The sequence below is a fragment of the Suillus plorans genome, assembly GCF_016647745.1.
Source record: "Suillus plorans strain S12 chromosome Unknown HD556scaffold_25, whole genome shotgun sequence".
Lineage (NCBI taxonomy): Eukaryota > Fungi > Basidiomycota > Agaricomycetes > Boletales > Suillaceae > Suillus > Suillus plorans.
The window spans coordinates 428,345-448,122 of record NW_024537409.1 but is presented as its reverse complement, the minus strand read 5'-3'; the positions used below and the strand labels follow the sequence as shown (position 1 = coordinate 448,122).

Sequence of the window (19,778 nt, the reverse complement as noted above, 5' to 3'; positions counted from 1 at the left end):
TAAATCTAATCTCGGATGCTGGAGAAGCATTGCATGGGATTCCGTTTGAATCCCGCGGTGCCAAATCGTATGCTACAGTAAACATGGGAGCCACAAAATATGGATCTTCACTTCATCATCGCGGGAAGGGATTCTGCTATGGTTATGTCAATGGCAGACATGCAGCTCGAGTCGACTACATCCTGTCTGTCACTATCCCTCATCAAAATCCTCCTGTGATTGTCAATTTAGCCCTTATCCGACGGTTTCAAGAGCCCACTTTCAATATCGAACATCCATGGTCTTTGTCGGCAACTGATCTTGGAATTGCGACTTGGAAATACAATGAACTCGGCAACCTTGAAGCTTGTTGTCTTGAGGACCTTACAGGTCAGTTTGCATTCGCACACATCCGCATTCCTCACGCCGGTCATTTCTGGGTCACATTCTCCTTGGACACTGTGAGTGCACAAGTCGAAGAACTCTGTTGAATCAGCTGAACTTCAAATAGACCACTCAAGAACCTGATACCAACGACAACGAGCCTGATGAGAGTTAACGAAGAAGTGCGGAGATGGGATCAGGCGCAGGCATGGTGGGTTACAGTAGCACAAACGAGGTATTACCATTTTCTGGAATCAACAGTATTGACAGGGAAGTGGGTTCTAACACGTCTCCAAATACCAATAGTGTCAGCAACATTTCTAATAACAACGCCAATACCTACTGCGAACGCCAACTCGAACTCTAACATAAGTAACTTAACCTGACTTGGATGATGAGGTTTCGGAGTATGACATGTCTGCATCATGATCATCAGTCATAAGTGCCTCCTGCCGTTCACGGTCTTCTTGCATCAGGCTCTTGAGCCATCGTGTCGAGACTGCCCATCGTGGCGTCTTGAGGGTGTTGTGCTGTGGCAAAGAGTCTGCTGGCCGAGGTTGTCCTTGTTGTCGCAGCACTCGTTTCTTCATCCAGTTCTTCTTGTCCGCGTCCCGTTCTGCAACAATCTGTTCGACTTTGTCCTTGATAAGCTGAGAAAGATTACGATACTACATTGGTGGAGGTCAGAAATGAATCAAGGGTATAATCAAAGTACAACCTACGTCTTTTGAGCGCCATGCTGGAGGATGGGTCGTGAAGATGTCCTCCTTCTTTGGCTTCTTGTAAGCTTTGCGTCTCTTGTTAACAACAATGTCGACCTCGTCACTTGAACTCTGGTGCGAAGCATCGGAGGCGCTATAATCCGTTGACTGCCATTTTGATGTGAATGCAAAGTCGTACTGCTGGTCCTTGAGGTCTGGAAGATTTTTGCGAGCCTCGATAGCGAGTTTAGATTTCTGTATCAACAATTTGTTAGAGTAGGTACGTCAACATATCCAGCCTCACATCAATCTGGCGCTTCTCACGGCAAGCGATGGCAACATTCAGAGACTGAAGTCCAATCGGCCTGTTTCCCTCCTTGTAGCTCTCCTTCAATGTCTTGAACACCTTACCAGCAACACTCCGTAGTGTCTTGTCGGGTATCTCTTTGATGGTGTCTTGTGAGAGCGTGGGCTCGTAGTTGCTTGCATCTCGGCGGAACCGCTCAAAGAATGACTTATGCCATTTTGAATTATTGGTCCATGAGTCGGGCCATTTCGGTCGAAGAACACGCGTCGCCATAGTAGTCGTGCCGTCGATATCAAGGAAATCTATCTCTGTCCAGTAATTATCCTTCCCATCGAGAGAATCAGGAAGAGCTTCATTAAACTCGATACCCATCATCTTGAACAGCACTTGACGGATTGCACTCTAAAATCACAGTCAGAGAAGAGACAGTCAACGAGGACAAAATGACTTACATTCATTGCATTGTTCCGAACACCAGTGGCAACAAGTGCCGCTGGTTCACATATCTCAAGGGCCTCGATCCGCTTGATGAGGCTTTCAATCTCCCCCTCGAGCCGCGTTGTCATTGCAGCATGGTGATCTGAGAGCCTGGCCTGCTCTTTGCGAAGTCTTAGGATCTCTGTCTGCGAGCTCTCAATATAATTGTGTTGGCGACTTGCTTGGAGCTGAGTTTTCGAATGAGCAGAGGCTCGTTCCTTCTGGCTCGGTCCCTTTGCCGGTTGAAGTAGGGTACGTGACTCGAGCAAGTCATCATCAGTGTCATCCTCATGAGCAGGGGGAGTATGTGAAGCCGCAGCCATACGCTGTGCAGATTTTGCAGAATTTGCATTGCGGGGTGTCGCAAACCAGATAGGCTGCATCAGGTTACTATTTGTCGGCTTCGACTTTGAAGCCTTTGAGGCGAGGCCTTTCTCTGTGAGGAAGGGACGTGAGGAAGGGACTGGCTTGGGTGTGGTAGTGCGACCTGTCACTGCAGCTACTGGTGGATGGGATGGAGGAGCAGAGCGAGGTGCTGAGGGGGCGGGTAGTTTCGAATACGAAGCTGGCTTAGACGATGAAGTTGGACGCCCAGATGGGGGTGGCGCCATGGAACTGGGACGTGTGCTTGCTGTGGGATTATGCATGGTTGGGATCCTATAAGATTTAATTAACAAAATGCAATCACAAAATACACCAAGGCTACCTGGAGCGTTGAATCTGCTTTAACCTTTGAAGAACTTGAGATTGTCTACTGCAGTCACACGATCAGTAGTAGCGCAGATAATGGCAATCTTCAGCTTACTTCACTGGCAGTTGACTTGAAGTTGCACATGACTCATCCAAACGTTTCGACTTTTGTGCCATTACAGGTGATCGTGAACTAAACCGAGAGCGGCCACGGTCTTCGATATGGACATGAGGAGAGAGAGACAGTGTAGAAGCCTCCGGGTAAGTGGTCAGCGCCTCGATCTTTCGCTTCTTCGAAGAGACATCCTCCTGTGAATCGGAGCGGAGACAAGGGTCTATAGAATAGTCTGGCTCGTACTGATGTCGATAATTGAGCGACTGGTTGGCAAGACGAGAGAATTGCTCAGGCTCCAAATCAGAGTGAGGGGTAACGGGTGAAGTGAAGCTTGAGGCATCAGCTTCATCCGAAGTACCGGTTGTCATATCGGACGGAAAGACATATTGGGGCTCCGGAGCGTTCAAAAGGTCACTGAGACGCACTAATTATTGTAACAGTCAGTCTGTAATACACTGTTACAAATTCAAGCAACCTACTCATACAATAATGAACTCAACAAGGACGTTTGCACTTTGATCCGCTCTGTGAGTCGAATGTATGCACTTGCAGACTGCAGTGCGCCGGTATAAGTATAGTCAGACTTAGTTTGGACTTAGTAGTAATAATATTACTTGCTTAATCGAGAACCCCACATACGCGGAGTTTGAAACTACCTTTGCTCTTGACGTCGTCCAAGTCGTTACCCGTCGTTCACAGTTGGTGAGTGTGTCGATCCTCAACAGCCATGCTGATCAAGTCGTTGCCCATTGTTCACAGGATGATGTGAGTGTATCGACCCTCGTTTGAGCAACAGCCACATTGCCCACCGATCCTCAACAGCTATGCTGATCCAAGTCGTTGCCCACTGTTCGCAGAGAGTGAGTGTATCGATCCTCCTTCGAACAACAGCCATGCTGATCCAAGTCATTGCTCACCGTTCGCAGTTTGTGAGTGTGTCGATCCTCAACACCCATGCTGATCAAGTCGTTGCCCACCGTTCGCAGTCTGTGAATGTGTCAATCCTTAACAGCAATGCTGATCAAGTCGTTGCCCACCGTTCGAAGGATGATGTGAGTGTATCTGTCCTCCTTCGAGCTCGAACCATGCTGAGCCAAGTCGTTGCCCACCGTTCGCAGGAAGTCAGTGTGTCGACCCTCATTCGAGCAACAGCCATGCTGATCAAGTCGTCCCCGACCATTCGAAGGATGATGTGAGTGTATCTGTCCTCCTTCGAGCTCGAACCATGCTGAGCCAAGTCGTTGCCCACCGTTCGCAGGAAGTGAGTGTGTCATTACCCACAGGTCGCAGGCTCACATGGGTGCGGTTAAGGGTGCGGGTGCGAGTGAGGTCTCCGACACCTCAGGGTTTACCCGTACAGATCCTTAGTTATACTTGTATCTAGCACGGAGTAGCAGTCTGCTACCGCAATTGTATGATATATTGGGTGGCCACCAGCTGAATTTGACCGGCCATACACGTGCAGCAGGAGTGCTATATATATATATATAATTACAGCGCTCCTATATATATTAATATTATATATATGTATATATTGTGTATATATAATATATAAAGCTCGCAAGGTCGCCCTATCGAGGATAGGCCATGGTTTCAGCCGGTGTCGACGAGAGCGCGAAACCTTGACTGCTACGTAGAGGAAATGCGACAAAACCGCCATGTTGACGCCGGTGTCCAACGAAGGCGCTGACGTGGCTGAAACCTAACCTAGGGTCAGGTTCTACCCTCGTTTCATACAGCCGAAATTTTTGATAACACACAGTGGTGTCCTGACAGGATCCTCCATTGATATATCAGCCCTACAATGATAGGTATCTATGGACTTCAGTAATTATTGTATCCCATTTCATCTACAATTGTAAGAAGTGATACATCAAACCTACAGGTACAGGTGTTCCGTATGACCGAATTTGCACCTACTAGTACAGCGTAGTCAGATTTGTCGGACCTGCCTTGGCATGAAATACAGATGGTTAACACCAAGGATATTGAGTATGGCCTGTCATTCTAGCTATAAGTGAACAGAAAACAAATTCAGCCACTATGCGAGATTTCGGAATTCTACTGCAATAGCATCGGATCCTGACTAACCTAGGTACCCGTGCACTCTGATGCTAATTCTTAAGCTGAAGGAGTAGCCTCTTGGAAGATTGATACATCATACGAAGTCGCCTACACCGTTCGAGTGGTCGTGTCGGGTCAGAGCAGCAGCAGAAAAAGCCGGCTGCCGGGTGGTTCCAAACTGGGAAACCCGGGCCTGGGCCCTCGATCCGCATCACTAGTACGGCCGCAAAGCGCACCTTTGTAATTAAACGAAAGAGGGCGGATCTAATTCTCGTCACTGCCGCGGCAGAATCGTACGACAGCAGCATTAATGACGAAGTGGACTACTATCATGATGCTCACTCCACTCTGTCTGGACTCACCATGCAGGAAGAGACACAGAGACATATGCTGACAAACACAGCCGACGATCAATGAGTATGCATATAAAGATCCCAAGCGTAAGCACTCAAAGATTTCATGGGGATCGAAGACCGTAGATATTACTGTGGTGAATAGAAACTTAATTGACTCAAACTTCAAAGGCAGACTGAGTACAGCCTAGCTCATACCTTTCCGAATTCGCCCCACGACGTACTTATAATTACTTTGTACGAGTTCAGCAAGACCGGCTTGTAGTTAGCATGCATCATAGTTTGTATGTATTCATGTACAGTATGTCATAATCATAATATATAGTAAGGGTGAAGCTGCGACGATTCAAAATACATAGAAAGAAAACACATATCATCCAACGACTCACCCGGAGCCTAATTGAAGTTGTAAGCTTCATCAAGACGGTTGGCATAATATCTAAACAACAACAACTCTTCCGGTGACAAATTGTCCATTTCGTGAAGACCCTTTTCCGGGCTGTCGGTAAGCTCTTCCAACTGCTCGTCCGAAGCTGAATTGACAGGTTCTTCAAGACTCTTTTCCAGGCTGACGGTAGACTCGTCCAACTGCTCGTCCGAAGCGGAATCGACAATTGCATAAAGATCGTCGGCAAGCGAGCCTAAAGCCGAATCGATGGTTTCTTCAGGATTGTTGACCGACTCTTCAATCTGCTCGCCAGAAACTGGTTCGCAAGCTGCCTCGATGTCGAAAAAATCGTTGAACCCCTCGTCCCAACCCGAATTCGTAGTCTCGTCAAGACTGTTGTCGGACGGTTCCAACGACTCGCTCGAAGTCAAATCGGTAGTTTCTTCGAAACTGTTAGAAAAAGGTTTATCAGCTCCAAAGTCACATTTAAAAGCCGCGTAGTACTTACGCTTCGACATATTCTAGGGATGGGGACCGAGCCCTGACTTGCTGGTGCTTCTTCGATTTGATATGATCTTGTATGCCAGCGCGTGGCACTGCAGGCACATTTTCGCACTGCGGCAGGCAGCACCTGTAACGGACCTCGCCGTTGTTTTGGACCAGTTCCTGATGAAATTGTCAGTATGATAGCTAGCACTAAATACAAAATGGACTCACGAAATCATAGTCAACAATGGGGTGAATCGTTTGCTTCTTTCGTGGGGGAGCATCATCGTCATCCAAGTCCACCGCCTTGCGCTTTCCGCGTTTGATAGCGCTTTCCTCAGCGTCAGCTACTGGTGCTTGTTGCTCCAGATATGTGTCGTGGGAAGGTTGTGCCAAGGGGGGTGCGGAAGGATGTTGAAGCGGCGCAGCCGCTGGCGGTACACCCATACCCTGGAAGGCGGCGGGATACCCACCCAAATGGTGTGGAGGAGGGGGAGGGGGAAGGACTGGGTTTGGCGGTCCGGGGACTTGGCCAGTTGCGTGTAAATATTGTTGATAACAATATACGTAGACCTCCGGGGGGTAAGGTCTGAACCGCGAGGGCACAAGTGGAGGCTGGGGCATCATTGGGGGGTAAGGATGAAACCCAGGTTGAGGCGGGCCTGGGACTGGCATTTGGCCCATTTGGGTCGGCTGCTGGTACATCATTGGAGGGTAAGGATGTTGAGGCGGGCCTGGGACTGGCATTTGGCCCGTTTGAGTTGGCTGCCGGTACATCGTTGGGGGGTAAGGATGTTGAGGCAGGCCTGGGACTGGCATTTGGCCCGTTTGAGTTGGCTGCCGGTACATCGTTGGGGGGTAAGGATGTTGAGGCAGGCCTGGGACTGGCATTTGGCCCGTTTGAGTGGGCTGCTGGTATATCCTTGGGGGGTAAGGATGATGAGGCGGGCCTGGGACTGGCATTTGGCCTGTTTGAATCGGCTCCTGGTACATATTGAATTATCTAGAATGGTTGAAATGAACGATGTATGGCGCTAGGCTCCAGCCTGTGGCAGGACAAGGTGAGTGACAGAAGGTGAAGTAAGTATACAAGAGTAACTCACAGTACACAAGTTAGATGGTAGATGCGGAAGGCAAAATGCGATGGATGGATGTTGAACAGGAGGAAAGAGACGCAAGTTGCAGTATTTAAACTGTCGAAGCAACCACTACTAGCGGATGAACCCATTGCGCTTAGTCTTAACGCGTCCCTTTGTTGCGTTGTGGTCAACAAATTGTTACCCCGGGCCAAGCAACACAGATGCAAAGCAATGCATCCACTGACCTTGATTCCGACAATAGTATGACACGGAGGCCACCCGGATATTCCCCGGCGCGACTGTGGATATGTTTAAATGGGTATTTATTCATAATCATTGAACACGGCACGTTAAATATTATTGAATCGAGGGTATTCTCCCTTTGGCTGGGTATGTTCTTCGTGTATGCGCTCCAGGAGTTATCGACAGACTTAATATTGCCATCTGAAATTGTATATTCAAAATCCATTAATATAAACACATCGGACAGCAAGCCATGGTTATTAATACTAACGAGGTAGGTATATGGCCAACCACCAATAGAAGGCCGTGTCTCCGGATTGTCGGGCACACTCCACCAGGACATTGGATGCGAATTCCACACCTTAGAAACTCATGCAACCGCTCTCTCCTCTCACAAATAGTGGGTCCTTTAGTAAGCACCTCGCGTTACAGTCTCGCGTATGCTCACCACATCCACAAGTTATCTGCATCCGAGGAACATGTCAGACGTCAAGGGACTATGTGAGCGAACGTAATAGACATACCGTTAAGTAAAATACGCCAGTCTCATGGATCGCCTCACAGATGTCCTGTAAGGCCACCACGCACCTGCGGGATTTTGGTGAGTGCTGATTATTAACTTCACATTCTATTTCACTTGGAATAGATTGACATGGGAAGACATTGTCTACCCGTCGTGGACATTCTTACAACAGACCGAAGTCTTCGTAATTTCAAGTCCCAATGGAACAGGATAAATGATCTGCATAAGCCAACGCGCTGTGCCCGCGTGTAGTGAGTGTCCGCAGTATCAGACTCAGGATACGTGGTGAATAATCGTGACCTTCGAAACACATTTCCATCAGAAGGTATTTCGGCGCGCACTACGTCATTAAAAGCGTGCAAACACATGACTGACTCTATCCCACCCGATGCAGCACTGACTATCAAGAATAAGAATCAAAATCAAAATGCTTACTGTCCACATTAGGTGCAACAGTTGGGCCGAGCGTGTCAACATCAAAGCTCAGGTGAATATGGCGATTAACATGGTCGAGTGCCATCTTGACCACCTTGCAGATGCCTACCGTCACCGAGTCAACACCTGCGCCCGTCCCTATGAAAAACTCGACGCACCAATCAACCTCGGAGATGCTACAAGGTTCGCTTCCGAGAATATAGCCTTGTCCACGTCCTGCAACTTGACGAAGATAAAAACCAGTTTAAACTTCGCAAGGACGGAGGCCGGGAATTGATGGAGCACGAGGGATCAAAGTTGAGGAGAAATTCAAGTGCGTTCCGTTTATATCTCCTCTGAGCGGACTGAACTATGTTTATATATCAGCATGGGCGCTTATCAGACGACCATTCTCTCTGGTCGAATGTCAGTTCTGTGGAAGGAGTATTGTCTAAACAGAGAAATTCACCTCACGGTGACAGAGACAGTGCCAGACCAGGTGCGTTCAGTGACTCGTAAAGTCCTTGTTCATGGAGGCGAGATGCAATGTTTCTTCAGTAGACTGACTTACAAGGGCTGTATGTCGTTGCATCTGCTGGACTACCACATGTGGATAGAATAGTCATTGAGCCGACTGATATCGCACCTTGAGACCGCTAACACCTTTTCGAACACTTCATGTGGAACTTGTAGTGGAGAAGGATGAGTTGGGAATGTTTTCAAAGTGATTTGTGCAGTGAGGGGTGAGTCGCAGTTCCGAGTCAAGTGGAGCGTCCTTCTACACTTTGTCTCTTCAAACTCCGACAAATCATCCATGCCTTCCATTGATACACCTTGCATCTCCATCGATGGTATTTGGGATGGCCGCTCTCCCGAACTTTATTCCCATCCTGCGTTGATTCGTGCGATATATAAATATATCACCGGTTACCAGCACCCATAAGTCGTTTTCTCTAATAGTCGTCGCAACAGCTCACGTACGAGACATCACGGTACCCTTCAACGTTCCTGCAGAATATCTTCGAATCTCCCCGTTTCCCACATTCTATCAATACTTCTTTCAAGTGATCATTTGCTTGCCCTAGGACTGTGATCCATGTCTGTATCTCGTTCGGTGCTTTACTCTGATGGTCGTGCTTAGCGAGGGTCCCAATAGAATCTCGCAGTCGATGCCTCATCAGTAGTTTCATAGGTACGCCTCCGATTTCCTTATTCTCCACTCATCACTCAGCAGACCCCATGTCCTTGTCAGGCTCATTCGCGAGAGAGACGTACAGTCGAGCCACGAGTCTACGTGATCCATTCATTTCATTCTCCGTGGTCCATTGCATGGAGGAAATCACATCTTAGCGCTGAGCACCGCCGAGTTATCAGCTATCTGGCTTCACGATTCACAGTATCTATATGTCCAGACAGTGGAACACCAACGCGCAGAATAAGCTGTCCAGGCACTTTTCCTGATTCTCGTTATATTTTAACATCAGTCATCAAGGACCAGTTCGGTTGCTAGTCCTTCCGGACAATTTCACCTCACCACGTAGTTCAAGCGCGGGTGCTTCGTTCCAGTAGTGACACAACGAGAAATAGGTTTGCCTGGACCTTTTAAATACACTTCGAAACACAATATATATGTTGAATAAATACCACGACGGATCCTCCACCAAATTTCTCCTCCCTGCAGACCACTCGGCAAGCATTTCCCTACACAGTACTGCTAGTTGATACATGTACATGCTCCTGGAAAACAATTGAATTCATGCTAGTTTCTGCGTCGGAGTATGCCACGAGTTTCGCGCTGTATTCTCGAACGCTCAGGATGAGGCGTGGTCCCAGCACAAACATATATACAACCAATGAAATTTGAACAGTACCAATGAGTATCTGAGCTCCAATAGAAGTCGAATTCTATAAAACTGATTAACAGTGGTTACATGCAGATGTTGGTGACAGGTCAGCGCACCGAGATTTCTGGAGAGAGATCAGCAAGCTGGATGCAAGAGACACCAACAAAGCTAACATGTGCGAAACTTGAGCAGAAAAATATAACCGCGTTCACATTGCAAGCTCACCTCACAAAATAAAGAACGTGAGATTGTACCAGCACTCTGAAACAGTCCCCGATGGTCGATCCTGTCGATGGGCCGAGTCGTCGCAGCTCACGGAAGTGTTTCACAGCAATCCAAACTGAAAGACACAATGCGAGGACCTCCCAAACAGTGTTGAGTATCCAAATGATCGAAACCAGAAGCTGGTCGTCCCCTCCATATACATAGCCGCACATATGTATACCAGAGAGTATCGTCTCCTCTGGTGTTTGTCCAATTAGCCGTGTTCTTCAGGTCAACAAGTAAAGCTTACCTACTACAATACTGTTGAATGCTATTACCATCATTACTCCGCAGGCAATGTTTACAGCCAGGAAGATGATAACAAGGAACATAAGCATTGCTCTAGACCCTTGATACATGGCATGCAGCCGAGCAATCATGATGACTTGCATCATGTGTCAGTCGGGTCCATATCACAGAGGTATTGCACCTGGGTCACTTACCGCCCAACATGGCAGTCAAGGCCACATTTGTCACATTGCCTACGTAGTACGTCATAGTGCCTAAAGACTCCCAATTAGTGAGCACCCTCGCATTAGTACCAAAGATTCCGACTTACACCTATTGAGTCATTATATCGAGTCAAGTTTGGTTGGAATCTCACTCACCCCTACATATGAGCGTATTGATTGGATGGCAATGAGATGGTTGCAGAATACTTACTGCATCTGTCAGCGATACCGATGGCATAGTTTCTGTGTCTCGCCGGTCAGGAAAATGAAATACAGCGCGTATGGGACGTACACAGAAGTTTGACACTAGTTGTAAGAGATGAGCTATTAGCACAGTGCAAAGTTGTTGATCTTGACACATACAAAGAATATGGTATTCCAATATAGCGTATCTAGAATATTTTGAAGTCAGCACAAGTTGCCCACCACACTGAAGCACAACATGAGTACGAACAGTCAAATACAGCACGGTCATGAGAGACAAACGTTGTCTCTGTCATGAATTCAGTGCATGCTCTTGTTTTCTTCTCATACGGGACTCTTGTCACTCACCCAGATGAGTTCAATCTAAGACACCATTCTCAGTGAGATGGCTGCTGCTGCGATAACATCGATGTACCTCTTGTCCGAGTGTTAAGACTGAAAATATCAATGAGAACATCAGCGATTTTCTGACACTGTCCTGCTCACCCCAACCATATACCACCACGATGGCAGCAGCAACTGCAAATCCGCAAGTCAACGTTGGATCCAGACATCTTGATGCGACAAACCTGCGTAATAGTTTACAACAATTGCCGCACTGATATATGGCCAGTAACTGGGATCATTTGAGACGTAGGTCATGTTCGAGGGATGGGTATGAGCGAGTGGGGAATGTTAGTGTATAACGACAGCGTTCATGTTAGATATACCACCATTCAGCGTTTATATCTCCAAAATCAGTATAATGGAGATGCATATTTGATCCTGCCTCGAGACCCTTGATCAGGTGAAACGGGTCGAAATCAGACAAAAATAAGCCCTAGATAATCAAAGTAGAATTTGATTTACAAACCAGTATTGCGCATGCGACTACTCGGACACCAGAGAAATTCCAGTGGTTAGTGATATCGCAAACTTATTTCCAGTGCAATGAAACCATGTGGCCATCGATCTAACCATGATGTGATCGCAATCATGATGAGCATCTGTGTTCTCTCAGCTTCGCTGGCCAAGCTCGAGACTTGCTGTCAGCTGATTGCTTCCTGTAACAAGGTCGCATTCTGGAATCTGTAGTATGGCAAAAGTCAGAGAACAAACACAACAACGCACTCTATTCGGCGGATCCGATCGCGCACTTTATGCGACAGTGATTCATTGCACTGGCGGATACATCGTGACTCATGCTGTGTGCTTGAAACCTGTTAAATATAAGACGCCGTACATACTCGGTCGAAAGAGAAATCGTACATGGGAGACGAGAAGCCTGCAACAGGTAACAAAGCCTGATTTCTGATTGTACAGCCTCGGTCAGTGGCCATTGTATTTCAGTGATGTTTGCAGTGCCGACTTGAGCAGGAACCGGTAAATGTTGCGAGCTAAAAGCGAGGTCCATCAGATGAGCAAAGAACGCCATCATCAAACCTTCATCATGCTCAGCAATTTCATGTACAGGCTACGAAAGTCGCATGGTAGTCTGATGCTTGTACTACATGCACAGCAATCATACAGACACATCGTTGCTTATCCCACCTTCATGAGGTGCCAACAATACAATTCGAAGTAGTCACATGTCGCAACATGCAGATAGGATCGCATCTTCACAAGATGAAGCGCACGGTAACCATTCCATTTTCCATCATCGCGTGGAAATGCTCAGCCTGGACGATGCCGCAATCGCCATAACCTAGAAGACTTGCCATAAAAATGTTGCTGTACCGTACTATGTCCGCCCTTTTTGTGGTTCTCCAAGCGTTTCAAATGCACAGATAAGGTTAGGTGTTCCCCATGAAGAGGCGGGTCTCCATGTGTTCGTGGCCAGTGTTGAAGCTTATCTAAACTTTAATCAAAGCTTGTGGCCAACTTGCGGCGCTACCTTCGGCGTTTGCGGAGTCAAAAAATGAACCAAGCAACTGCTGTAATAGAATTGTGCTTACAGTACTTTCTGCAAGCAATGCTGTTCCAGAACTCACACACCCTTGTTACCTCACTCGCATCGCTCATGGAAGATGAGATCTTGAGAATCGACCTGCGCGTCACGGTGAAGCTCGACGGACAGGCACCGTGACTATGCCATCCAAGCTAGAATGAACAACTATCGTATTTGGTCTGCCTACATAGCACTCAAGTATATATACGAGACTGAAGTGTTACTCCTGCGACAGATCCTCCAGAGACGTTCTTCCTCGCGCTCAGAAACATTCTACTACCCTTCTGGAGGCCACCCTTTTTTGAGCTCGGATACATCATAGTGAGTTTTTCTTCTTCTATCAACTACCTTGTCACAGACACGCTACTACTTTCCCTTTTCCTTTTCCAGCCCTTCTCTCTCTGTCTGTTCGTCCAGGTGACCGATGAGGCCATGCTGTGATAACTTCTTCAATGTCATGGTGTCATCGGCCATCTGGCTTTTATGGATTATTTTGGTTCATTCAAATGATCAGTTTCTTTCGTGTGCTACTAGTAAGAGTTCGACAGGCCGTATATGCCCAACGCACGATTCTGCAATCACTGTCAGTTCTTGGTTCTTTTTTGTTCTTCTTGCTTCGTGCTCAGATATATGGTAATCCAGGGCATTCATGAATGTGTCAAATTCTCGGATGATCAACCATCTGAGCTCGGACACGCTACTTCTACTTTCCTTGGTCCATGGAATTGTCGCATCGCGCCCCACCCGAACGGCTCAGACGGATGATGACACAGTAGATGCGACAGAGCCATTACGTCGCAAGCCATTCGAGCTTCCATAGATCGTGCGCACATCTTCTGCTGCCAGTCTTTGTGTTCAAATAGCTGACAGACGGTAATTTTCGCAAGTGTGGAATGTGGCCTATCAACTGTCAAGCTCAGATCCAGACACGCCGCTCGTGTACTACCTGGGCGAGCAGATAACGACCTCTCGAAGTGAATTGAATACTGTCTGATGGTTATCTCTTCGTACTAGGGTGGCTCTGATTAATATCAGCGGGTGTATTGTATGTATGCATCTCGCTCGGTGCGTTACTATGACAGTCGTGCTATTTGGCAGGATTGAAACAGATCGTTGCAAGAGTCCTAATGCACATCTGACACATGATTGTGACCGTCGCTACTCTGATCAAAGTATACCAGGGTCCTAAAATTTCATGATCGGCGTCTCACTGATACTTTTGCAGGTGCGCTTGTGCCATCTGCCTTGAAAGTTGAAGCCCCAAATTTCTTCTCTTCTCACTACTCACTACGCATGGTGTTCTTGCCACACATTCGTGACATACTATCGCATCTCCATCGATAGTACTTGGGATGGCCGCTCTCCGGAACTTTATTCTCATCCTGCGTTGATTTGTGCAATATATAAATAAATATATCACTGGTCACCAGCACCCATAAGTCGTTTTCTCTATTAGTCGTCGCAACAGCTCACGTACGAGACATCACGGTACCCTTCAACGTTCCTGCAGAATATCTTCGAATTTCCCCGTTTCCCACATTCTATCAGATACTTCTTTCAAGTGATCATTTGCTTGCCCTAGGACTGTGATCCATATCTGTATCTCCGTCGGTGCTTTACTCTGATGGTCGTGCTTAGCGAGGGTTCCAATAGAATATCGCAGTCGATGCCTCATCAGTAGTTTGATAGGTACGCCTCCGATTTCCTCATTCTCCCCTCGTCACTCATCAGACCCCATATCCTTGTCAGGCTCATTCGCGAGAGAGACGTACAGTCGAGCCACGAGTCTACATGATCCCATTCTCCGTGGCCCATCGCGTGGAGGAAATCGCATCTTAGCGCTGAGCACCGCCGAGTTATCAGCTATCTGGCTTCACAATTCGCAGTATCTATATGTCCAGAAAGTGGCACACCAACGCGCAGAATCAGCTGTCCAGGCACTTTTACTGATTCTTGTTCATCAGTCATCAAGGACCAGTTTGGTTGCTAGCCGTTCCGGACAATTTCACCTTACCACGTAGTTCAAGCGCGGGTGCTTCGTTCCAGTAGTGATATAACAATAAATAGCTTTGCCTAGACCTTTCAAATACACTTCGAAACAACATATGTTAAATAAATACCACGACGGATCCTCCACCAAATTGCTCCTCCCTGCAGACCACTCGGCAAGCATTTCCCTACACAGTACTGCTAGTTGATACATGTACATGCTCCTGGAAAACAATAGAATTCATGCTAGTTTCTGTGTCGGAGTATGCCACGAGTTTCGCGCTGTATTCTCGAACGCTCAGGATGAGGCGTGGTCCCAGCACAAACATATATACAACCAATGAAATTTGAACAGTACCAATGAGTATCTGAGCTCCAATAGAAGTCGAATTCTATAAAACTGATTAACAGTGGTTACACGCAGATGTTGGTGACAGGTCAGCGCACCAAGATTTCTGGAGAGAGTTCAACAATCTGGAGGCAAGAGACACCAACAAAGCTAACATGTGCAGGACTTGAGCAGAAAAATATAACCGCGTTCACATGACAAGCTCACCTTGCAAAATAAAGAACGTGAGATTGTACCAGCACTCTGAAACAGTCCCCGATGGTCGATCCTGTCGATGGGCTGAGTCGTCGCAGCTCACGGAAGTGTTTCACAGCAATCCAAACTGAAAGACACAATGTGAGGACCTCCCAAACAGTGTTGAGTATCCAAATGATCGAAATCAGAAGCTGGTCGTCCCCTCCATATTCATAGCCGCACACATGTAAACCAGAGAGTATCAACTCCGCTGGTGTTTGTCCAATGAGCCGTGTTCTTCAAATCAACAAGTAAAGCTTACCTGCTACAGTATCGTTGAGTGCCATTGCCGCGATTACTCCGCAGGCGATGTTTACAGCCAGGAAGATAATGACAAGGAACATAAGCATCGCTCTAGACCCTTGATACATGGCATGCAACCGAGCAATCATGATGACTTGCATCATGTGTCAGTCAGGTCCATATCACAGAGGTATTGCACCTCGGTCACTTACCGCCCAACATGGCACCCAAGGCCACACTTATCGCATTCACTACGTAGAACGTCGTAGTGCCTAAAGACTCCCAATTAGTGAACACCCTCGCATTAGTATCAAAGACTCTGACTTACACCTATTGAGTCATTATGTTGAGCCAAGTTCAATGCTTGGAATCTCACTCACCCCTACATATGAGTGTATTGATAAGATGGCAATGAGATGGTTGCAGAATACTTACTGCATCTGTCAGCGATACCGATGGCATAGTTTCTGTGTCTCACCGGTCAGAAAAATGAAATACAGAGCATATGAGACATACCCAGAATACTGACACTAGTTGTAAGAGATGAGCTATTAGCACAGTGCACAGTTTTTGATCTTGACACATACAGAGAATATGGTATTCCAATATAGCGTATCTAGAACATTTTGAAGTCAGCACAAGTTGCCCACCACACTAAAGCACAACATGAGTACGAACAATCAAATACAGCGCGGTCATGAGAGACCAACGTTGTCTCTGTCATGAATTCAGTGCATGCTCTTGTTTTCTTCTCATACGGGACTCTTGTCACTCACCCAGATGAGCTCAATCTAAGACACCATTCTCAGTGAGATGGCTGCTGCGGCGATAACATCGACGTACCTCTTGTCCGAGTGTTAAGACTGGAAGTATCAATGAGAACATCAGCGATTTTCTGACACTGTCCTGCTCACCCCAATCATATACCACCACGATGGCAGCAGCAACTGCAAAACCGCAAGTCAACGTTGAATCCAGACATCTTGATGCGACAAACCTGCACAATAGTCTACAAAAATTATCTCACTGATATACGGCCAGTAACTGGGATCGTTTGAGACGTAGGTCATGTTCGAGGGATGGGTATGAGCGAGTGGGGAATGTTAGTGTCAGTGTATAACGACAGCGTTCGTGCTAGATATACCACCGTTCAGCGCTTCTATCTCCAAAATCAGTATAATGGAGATGTATATTTGATCCTGCCTCAAGACCCTTGATCAGGTGAAACGGTTCGAAATCAGACAAAAATAAGCCCTAGATAATCAAAGTAGAATTTGATTTACAAACCAGTATTGCGCATGCGACTACTCGGACACCAGAAAAATTCCCGTGGTTAGTGATATCGCAAACTTATTTCCAATGCCATTTTCCAGTATGAAACCATGTGGCCATCGATCTAACCATGATGTGATTGCAATCATGATGAGCATCTGTGTTCTCTTAGCTTCGCTGGCCAAGCTCGAGACTTGCTGTCAGCTGATTGCTTCCTGTAACAAGGTCGCATTCTGTAGTATGGCAAAAGTCAGAGAACAAACACAACAGCGCACTCTATTCGGTGGATCCAATCGCGCACTTGATGCGACGGTAATTCATTGCACTGGCGGATACATCGTGACTCATGCTGTGTGATTGATACCTGTTAAATGTAAGACGCCGTACATACTAGGTCGAAAGAGAAATCGCACATGGGAGACGAGATGCCTGCAACAGGTGACAAAGCCCGATTTCTGATTGTACAGCCTCGGTCAGTGGCCATTGTATTTCAGTGATGTTTGCAGTGCCGACTTCAGCAGGAGCCGGTAAAGGTCGCGAGCTGAAAGCGAGATCCATCAGATAAACCAAGAACGCCATTGTCTGACCTTCATCATGCTCAGCAAGTTCATGGGCAGGCTACGAAAGTCGCATCGTAGTTGGATGCTTGCACGTGCATAGCCATTATACAGACACGCCGTCGCTTTAGAACCCTCATTCCACCTTTACAGAGTGCCAGAGATACAAATCCAAAACAGTCAGATGTCGCAACATGCAGATGGCACCACATCTTCAGGCGACGAAGCGACGGTAACCATCGCGTTCTCTATCTTCGCATAAAAATATTGAGCCTGGATGTTGCAATCACCATGACCTAGAAGACTTGCCATAAAAATGTTGCTGCACCGTATATCCGCCCTTTTGTGGTTCTCTGAGCGCTTCAAATGCACAGATATTGTTAGGTGTTTCCCATGGGTTTTGATGTTGATATTCTGCCGTGAAGCTCGGCTGTTGGAGTCGCTGTCTTGGCTCCAGAATTCCAGTGTAGGTCAATCCTGTGTATGCGCAAATCAGTGACATCGCCGAGTGTTGGATACACGAAACTATGATATACTTACCTGTGGCAACACCAAAGCACAGCGATGAAGCAAGGCTCGCAATGAATGAAAATACTGTCAAGTGTTTGCATTCGCGCACCAAACATAATACACAAGAGGCGGGGTCTGAGATAGCACTTGCTCGCCTCCATGCCATGGACTTGGCGTTTAGATACCCTTCATCGCATAGCCTCGTGACTGCTCAGGCGCTAAGCATTACCGCATCGGGTGGGCGCCAGGGAATGCAAGGAAGTCGAAGGAACAATTCATCGTCGAGTTCGGATCGCAGCTTGCCGATTGAGTTTGAATTCCAAATGGACTTCTAAGGCAGCAGACGGAGGATGTGTCATAGCGCTCGCAACAGCGCACAGTTAGTTGCTGCCAACTATCGCATTCATGTACACTGAACCGTTTTTCGATAGTAAACTGCTCTCCACTCGTTTCTCTCCTGACAGTCCTTTGTTGGGGCTATCTGCTGGGAAGCGCTTGCTTCGCATGAGCGATCATTTGAACTTCGAATTGGCGGTGGATACTTGCACCCGCGTCCTGTACCGCTTTCCGTTACCAAACTTGTTGGACGATACGACTCGGATACGTATGCATGGTACCAGTTCCTGAGGATTAGCCTCCGTGACTCTTTCGTCTTCTTTTCCTTTTTCTACTTCCTTATCGCGCTTCGGCACCATACGTCGTCTCACCGGTGTCTTCTTTCCGTCTCGAATCCTCCGTCATTTTATATTTAGGATCTTGCTCATGTGCAGTGTTACCTCAGCATTCTCCATCACGTCCGCTGAGACTTTGTCTAGCAAACCTCTATCATCGTACATACTTGGACGTTGTACGCGTCTCCCATCATGACATATAGGACCCCAAATTCGACTTAACTTGCGCACAGGAGACATACCCGAGGCGTCTTATAGCTACCGAAACCCACATTCTCGCAATATTCACCTCTCTCACTATAGTCACTGGCAGCTAGCTCGACGAGAGAAGAAACCCTCGTGTAATCATTCCAAACATTCGCTCTCCCATGGGCGGGAATTACCACCACATCACCACCTACTATTGAACTCACCACGAAGGACATTGTCATCTCAATATCTAACGCATTTCACTTTTACGCGACTCTACGACCAGCGCCATCACAGGATAGACTCAAATAAAATCCACTCTAGCTTCACGATGGCAGTCCAGCCTCTTGCACTCTGCACCAAACCCACGCCAGACAACATCGCCCCTTCCGTACACATACGCCCCGCCATCATCTCCTTGCGCGCATTCCCGGAAGGATCCAATGCGATGCGGAGGGTGAATGGGCAGTGTTTCATCAGTGACAAGGAACGGCGCGGGTGTTCACGTGTGGGATGAGAGGGCTCAGAAGGAACGTGAGATATTGTGCTATGAGCGAGGATGCAGTGAGTGTTTCCCTTGTCCTTACATTTCAAAAGCTGATTTGAACAGAGACACGTGTTTCTGAGCAGATCTGCCCATCCGGTCGCACCTAGTAAACTAGCACAAGTGCTGGCGTGTTGGTATGATGATGTGTTGGTATTTTGTTACCAGCAAACTATCAACAGCTCAACTTACCAGCATCAGCATGGCAGGCGCACATAATCCCTCAGATAGCTTGTACGCGTGTGGAGATAACACAGATCTCTCGCCTTGGACAAACCTGAGCTCATTTGTCGACTCACTTCGCCATATTCCTGGAGGAAATATGA

The 19,778-nt window shown here is 47.3% G+C and overlaps 9 protein-coding genes across 9 annotated transcripts; 4 read left to right on the top strand and 5 right to left on the bottom strand.

Annotated features, from left to right (window-relative positions):
• Window positions 1-740: 740 nt before the first annotated feature.
• Window positions 741-3,021, bottom strand: HD556DRAFT_1442857 (uncharacterized protein; the record flags this gene model as incomplete). The annotated part of the gene is made up of 6 exons (XM_041306525.1): window positions 741-1,031; window positions 1,086-1,319; window positions 1,369-1,773; window positions 1,824-2,505; window positions 2,555-2,602; window positions 2,654-3,021. The coding sequence occupies 6 exons, from the start codon at window positions 3,019-3,021 to the stop codon at window positions 741-743; spliced, it is 2,028 nt and encodes a 675-aa protein (XP_041160779.1).
• A 359-nt stretch (window positions 3,022-3,380) lies between these two features.
• HD556DRAFT_1308018 (uncharacterized protein) lies at window positions 3,381-4,021 on the top strand (the record flags this gene model as incomplete). The annotated part of the gene is made up of 6 exons (XM_041300079.1): window positions 3,381-3,418; window positions 3,476-3,513; window positions 3,545-3,582; window positions 3,640-3,705; window positions 3,772-3,845; window positions 3,937-4,021. The coding sequence occupies 6 exons, from the start codon at window positions 3,381-3,383 to the stop codon at window positions 4,019-4,021; spliced, it is 339 nt and encodes a 112-aa protein (XP_041160778.1).
• Window positions 4,022-5,313: 1,292 nt separating this feature from the next.
• On the bottom strand, window positions 5,314-6,618 carry HD556DRAFT_1369186 (uncharacterized protein). The gene is made up of 3 exons (XM_041302879.1): window positions 6,176-6,618; window positions 5,967-6,124; window positions 5,314-5,908 (listed from the first exon to the last, which is right to left on the bottom strand). Exons 1-3 carry the CDS (start codon window positions 6,569-6,571, stop codon window positions 5,467-5,469), a joined length of 996 nt encoding a protein of 331 aa, XP_041160777.1. The 5' UTR covers window positions 6,572-6,618; the 3' UTR covers window positions 5,314-5,466.
• A 1,210-nt stretch (window positions 6,619-7,828) lies between these two features.
• On the bottom strand, window positions 7,829-9,001 carry HD556DRAFT_421472 (uncharacterized protein). Its single transcript, XM_041310553.1, has 6 exons — window positions 8,850-9,001; window positions 8,775-8,798; window positions 8,383-8,446; window positions 8,225-8,329; window positions 7,904-8,089; window positions 7,829-7,854 (listed from the first exon to the last, which is right to left on the bottom strand). Exons 2-5 carry the CDS (start codon window positions 8,793-8,795, stop codon window positions 7,980-7,982), a joined length of 300 nt encoding a protein of 99 aa, XP_041160776.1. The 5' UTR covers window positions 8,796-8,798; window positions 8,850-9,001; the 3' UTR covers window positions 7,829-7,854; window positions 7,904-7,979.
• A 486-nt stretch (window positions 9,002-9,487) lies between these two features.
• On the bottom strand, window positions 9,488-11,609 carry HD556DRAFT_1527070 (uncharacterized protein; the record flags this gene model as incomplete). Its single annotated transcript, XM_041309331.1, has 13 exons — window positions 9,488-10,108; window positions 10,164-10,215; window positions 10,273-10,510; window positions 10,562-10,696; window positions 10,755-10,814; window positions 10,975-11,006; window positions 11,056-11,069; window positions 11,127-11,155; window positions 11,214-11,256; window positions 11,316-11,330; window positions 11,383-11,402; window positions 11,454-11,486; window positions 11,537-11,609. The coding sequence occupies 13 exons, from the start codon at window positions 11,607-11,609 to the stop codon at window positions 9,905-9,907; spliced, it is 948 nt and encodes a 315-aa protein (XP_041160775.1). The 3' UTR covers window positions 9,488-9,904.
• Window positions 11,610-11,661: 52 nt separating this feature from the next.
• HD556DRAFT_1369132 (uncharacterized protein) lies at window positions 11,662-12,729 on the top strand. The gene is made up of 6 exons (XM_041302878.1): window positions 11,662-11,746; window positions 11,898-12,012; window positions 12,053-12,155; window positions 12,297-12,329; window positions 12,351-12,483; window positions 12,552-12,729. Exons 2-6 carry the CDS (start codon window positions 11,898-11,900, stop codon window positions 12,648-12,650), a joined length of 483 nt encoding a protein of 160 aa, XP_041160774.1. The 5' UTR covers window positions 11,662-11,746; the 3' UTR covers window positions 12,651-12,729.
• Window positions 12,730-13,137: 408 nt separating this feature from the next.
• HD556DRAFT_421346 (uncharacterized protein) lies at window positions 13,138-13,862 on the top strand. The gene is made up of 3 exons (XM_041310551.1): window positions 13,138-13,477; window positions 13,537-13,717; window positions 13,782-13,862. Exons 1-2 carry the CDS (start codon window positions 13,347-13,349, stop codon window positions 13,712-13,714), a joined length of 309 nt encoding a protein of 102 aa, XP_041160773.1. The 5' UTR covers window positions 13,138-13,346; the 3' UTR covers window positions 13,715-13,717; window positions 13,782-13,862.
• An 80-nt stretch (window positions 13,863-13,942) lies between these two features.
• Window positions 13,943-14,394, top strand: HD556DRAFT_1369130 (uncharacterized protein; the record flags this gene model as incomplete). The annotated part of the gene is made up of 2 exons (XM_041302877.1): window positions 13,943-14,066; window positions 14,120-14,394. 2 exons carry the CDS (start codon window positions 13,946-13,948, stop codon window positions 14,236-14,238), a joined length of 240 nt encoding a protein of 79 aa, XP_041160772.1. The 3' UTR covers window positions 14,239-14,394.
• A 677-nt stretch (window positions 14,395-15,071) lies between these two features.
• Window positions 15,072-16,779, bottom strand: HD556DRAFT_1442854 (uncharacterized protein; the record flags this gene model as incomplete). The annotated part of the gene is made up of 13 exons (XM_041306524.1): window positions 15,072-15,275; window positions 15,331-15,382; window positions 15,440-15,677; window positions 15,729-15,863; window positions 15,922-15,981; window positions 16,145-16,176; window positions 16,226-16,239; window positions 16,297-16,325; window positions 16,384-16,426; window positions 16,486-16,500; window positions 16,553-16,572; window positions 16,624-16,656; window positions 16,707-16,779. The coding sequence occupies 13 exons, from the start codon at window positions 16,777-16,779 to the stop codon at window positions 15,072-15,074; spliced, it is 948 nt and encodes a 315-aa protein (XP_041160771.1).
• Window positions 16,780-19,778: the final 2,999 nt, after the last annotated feature.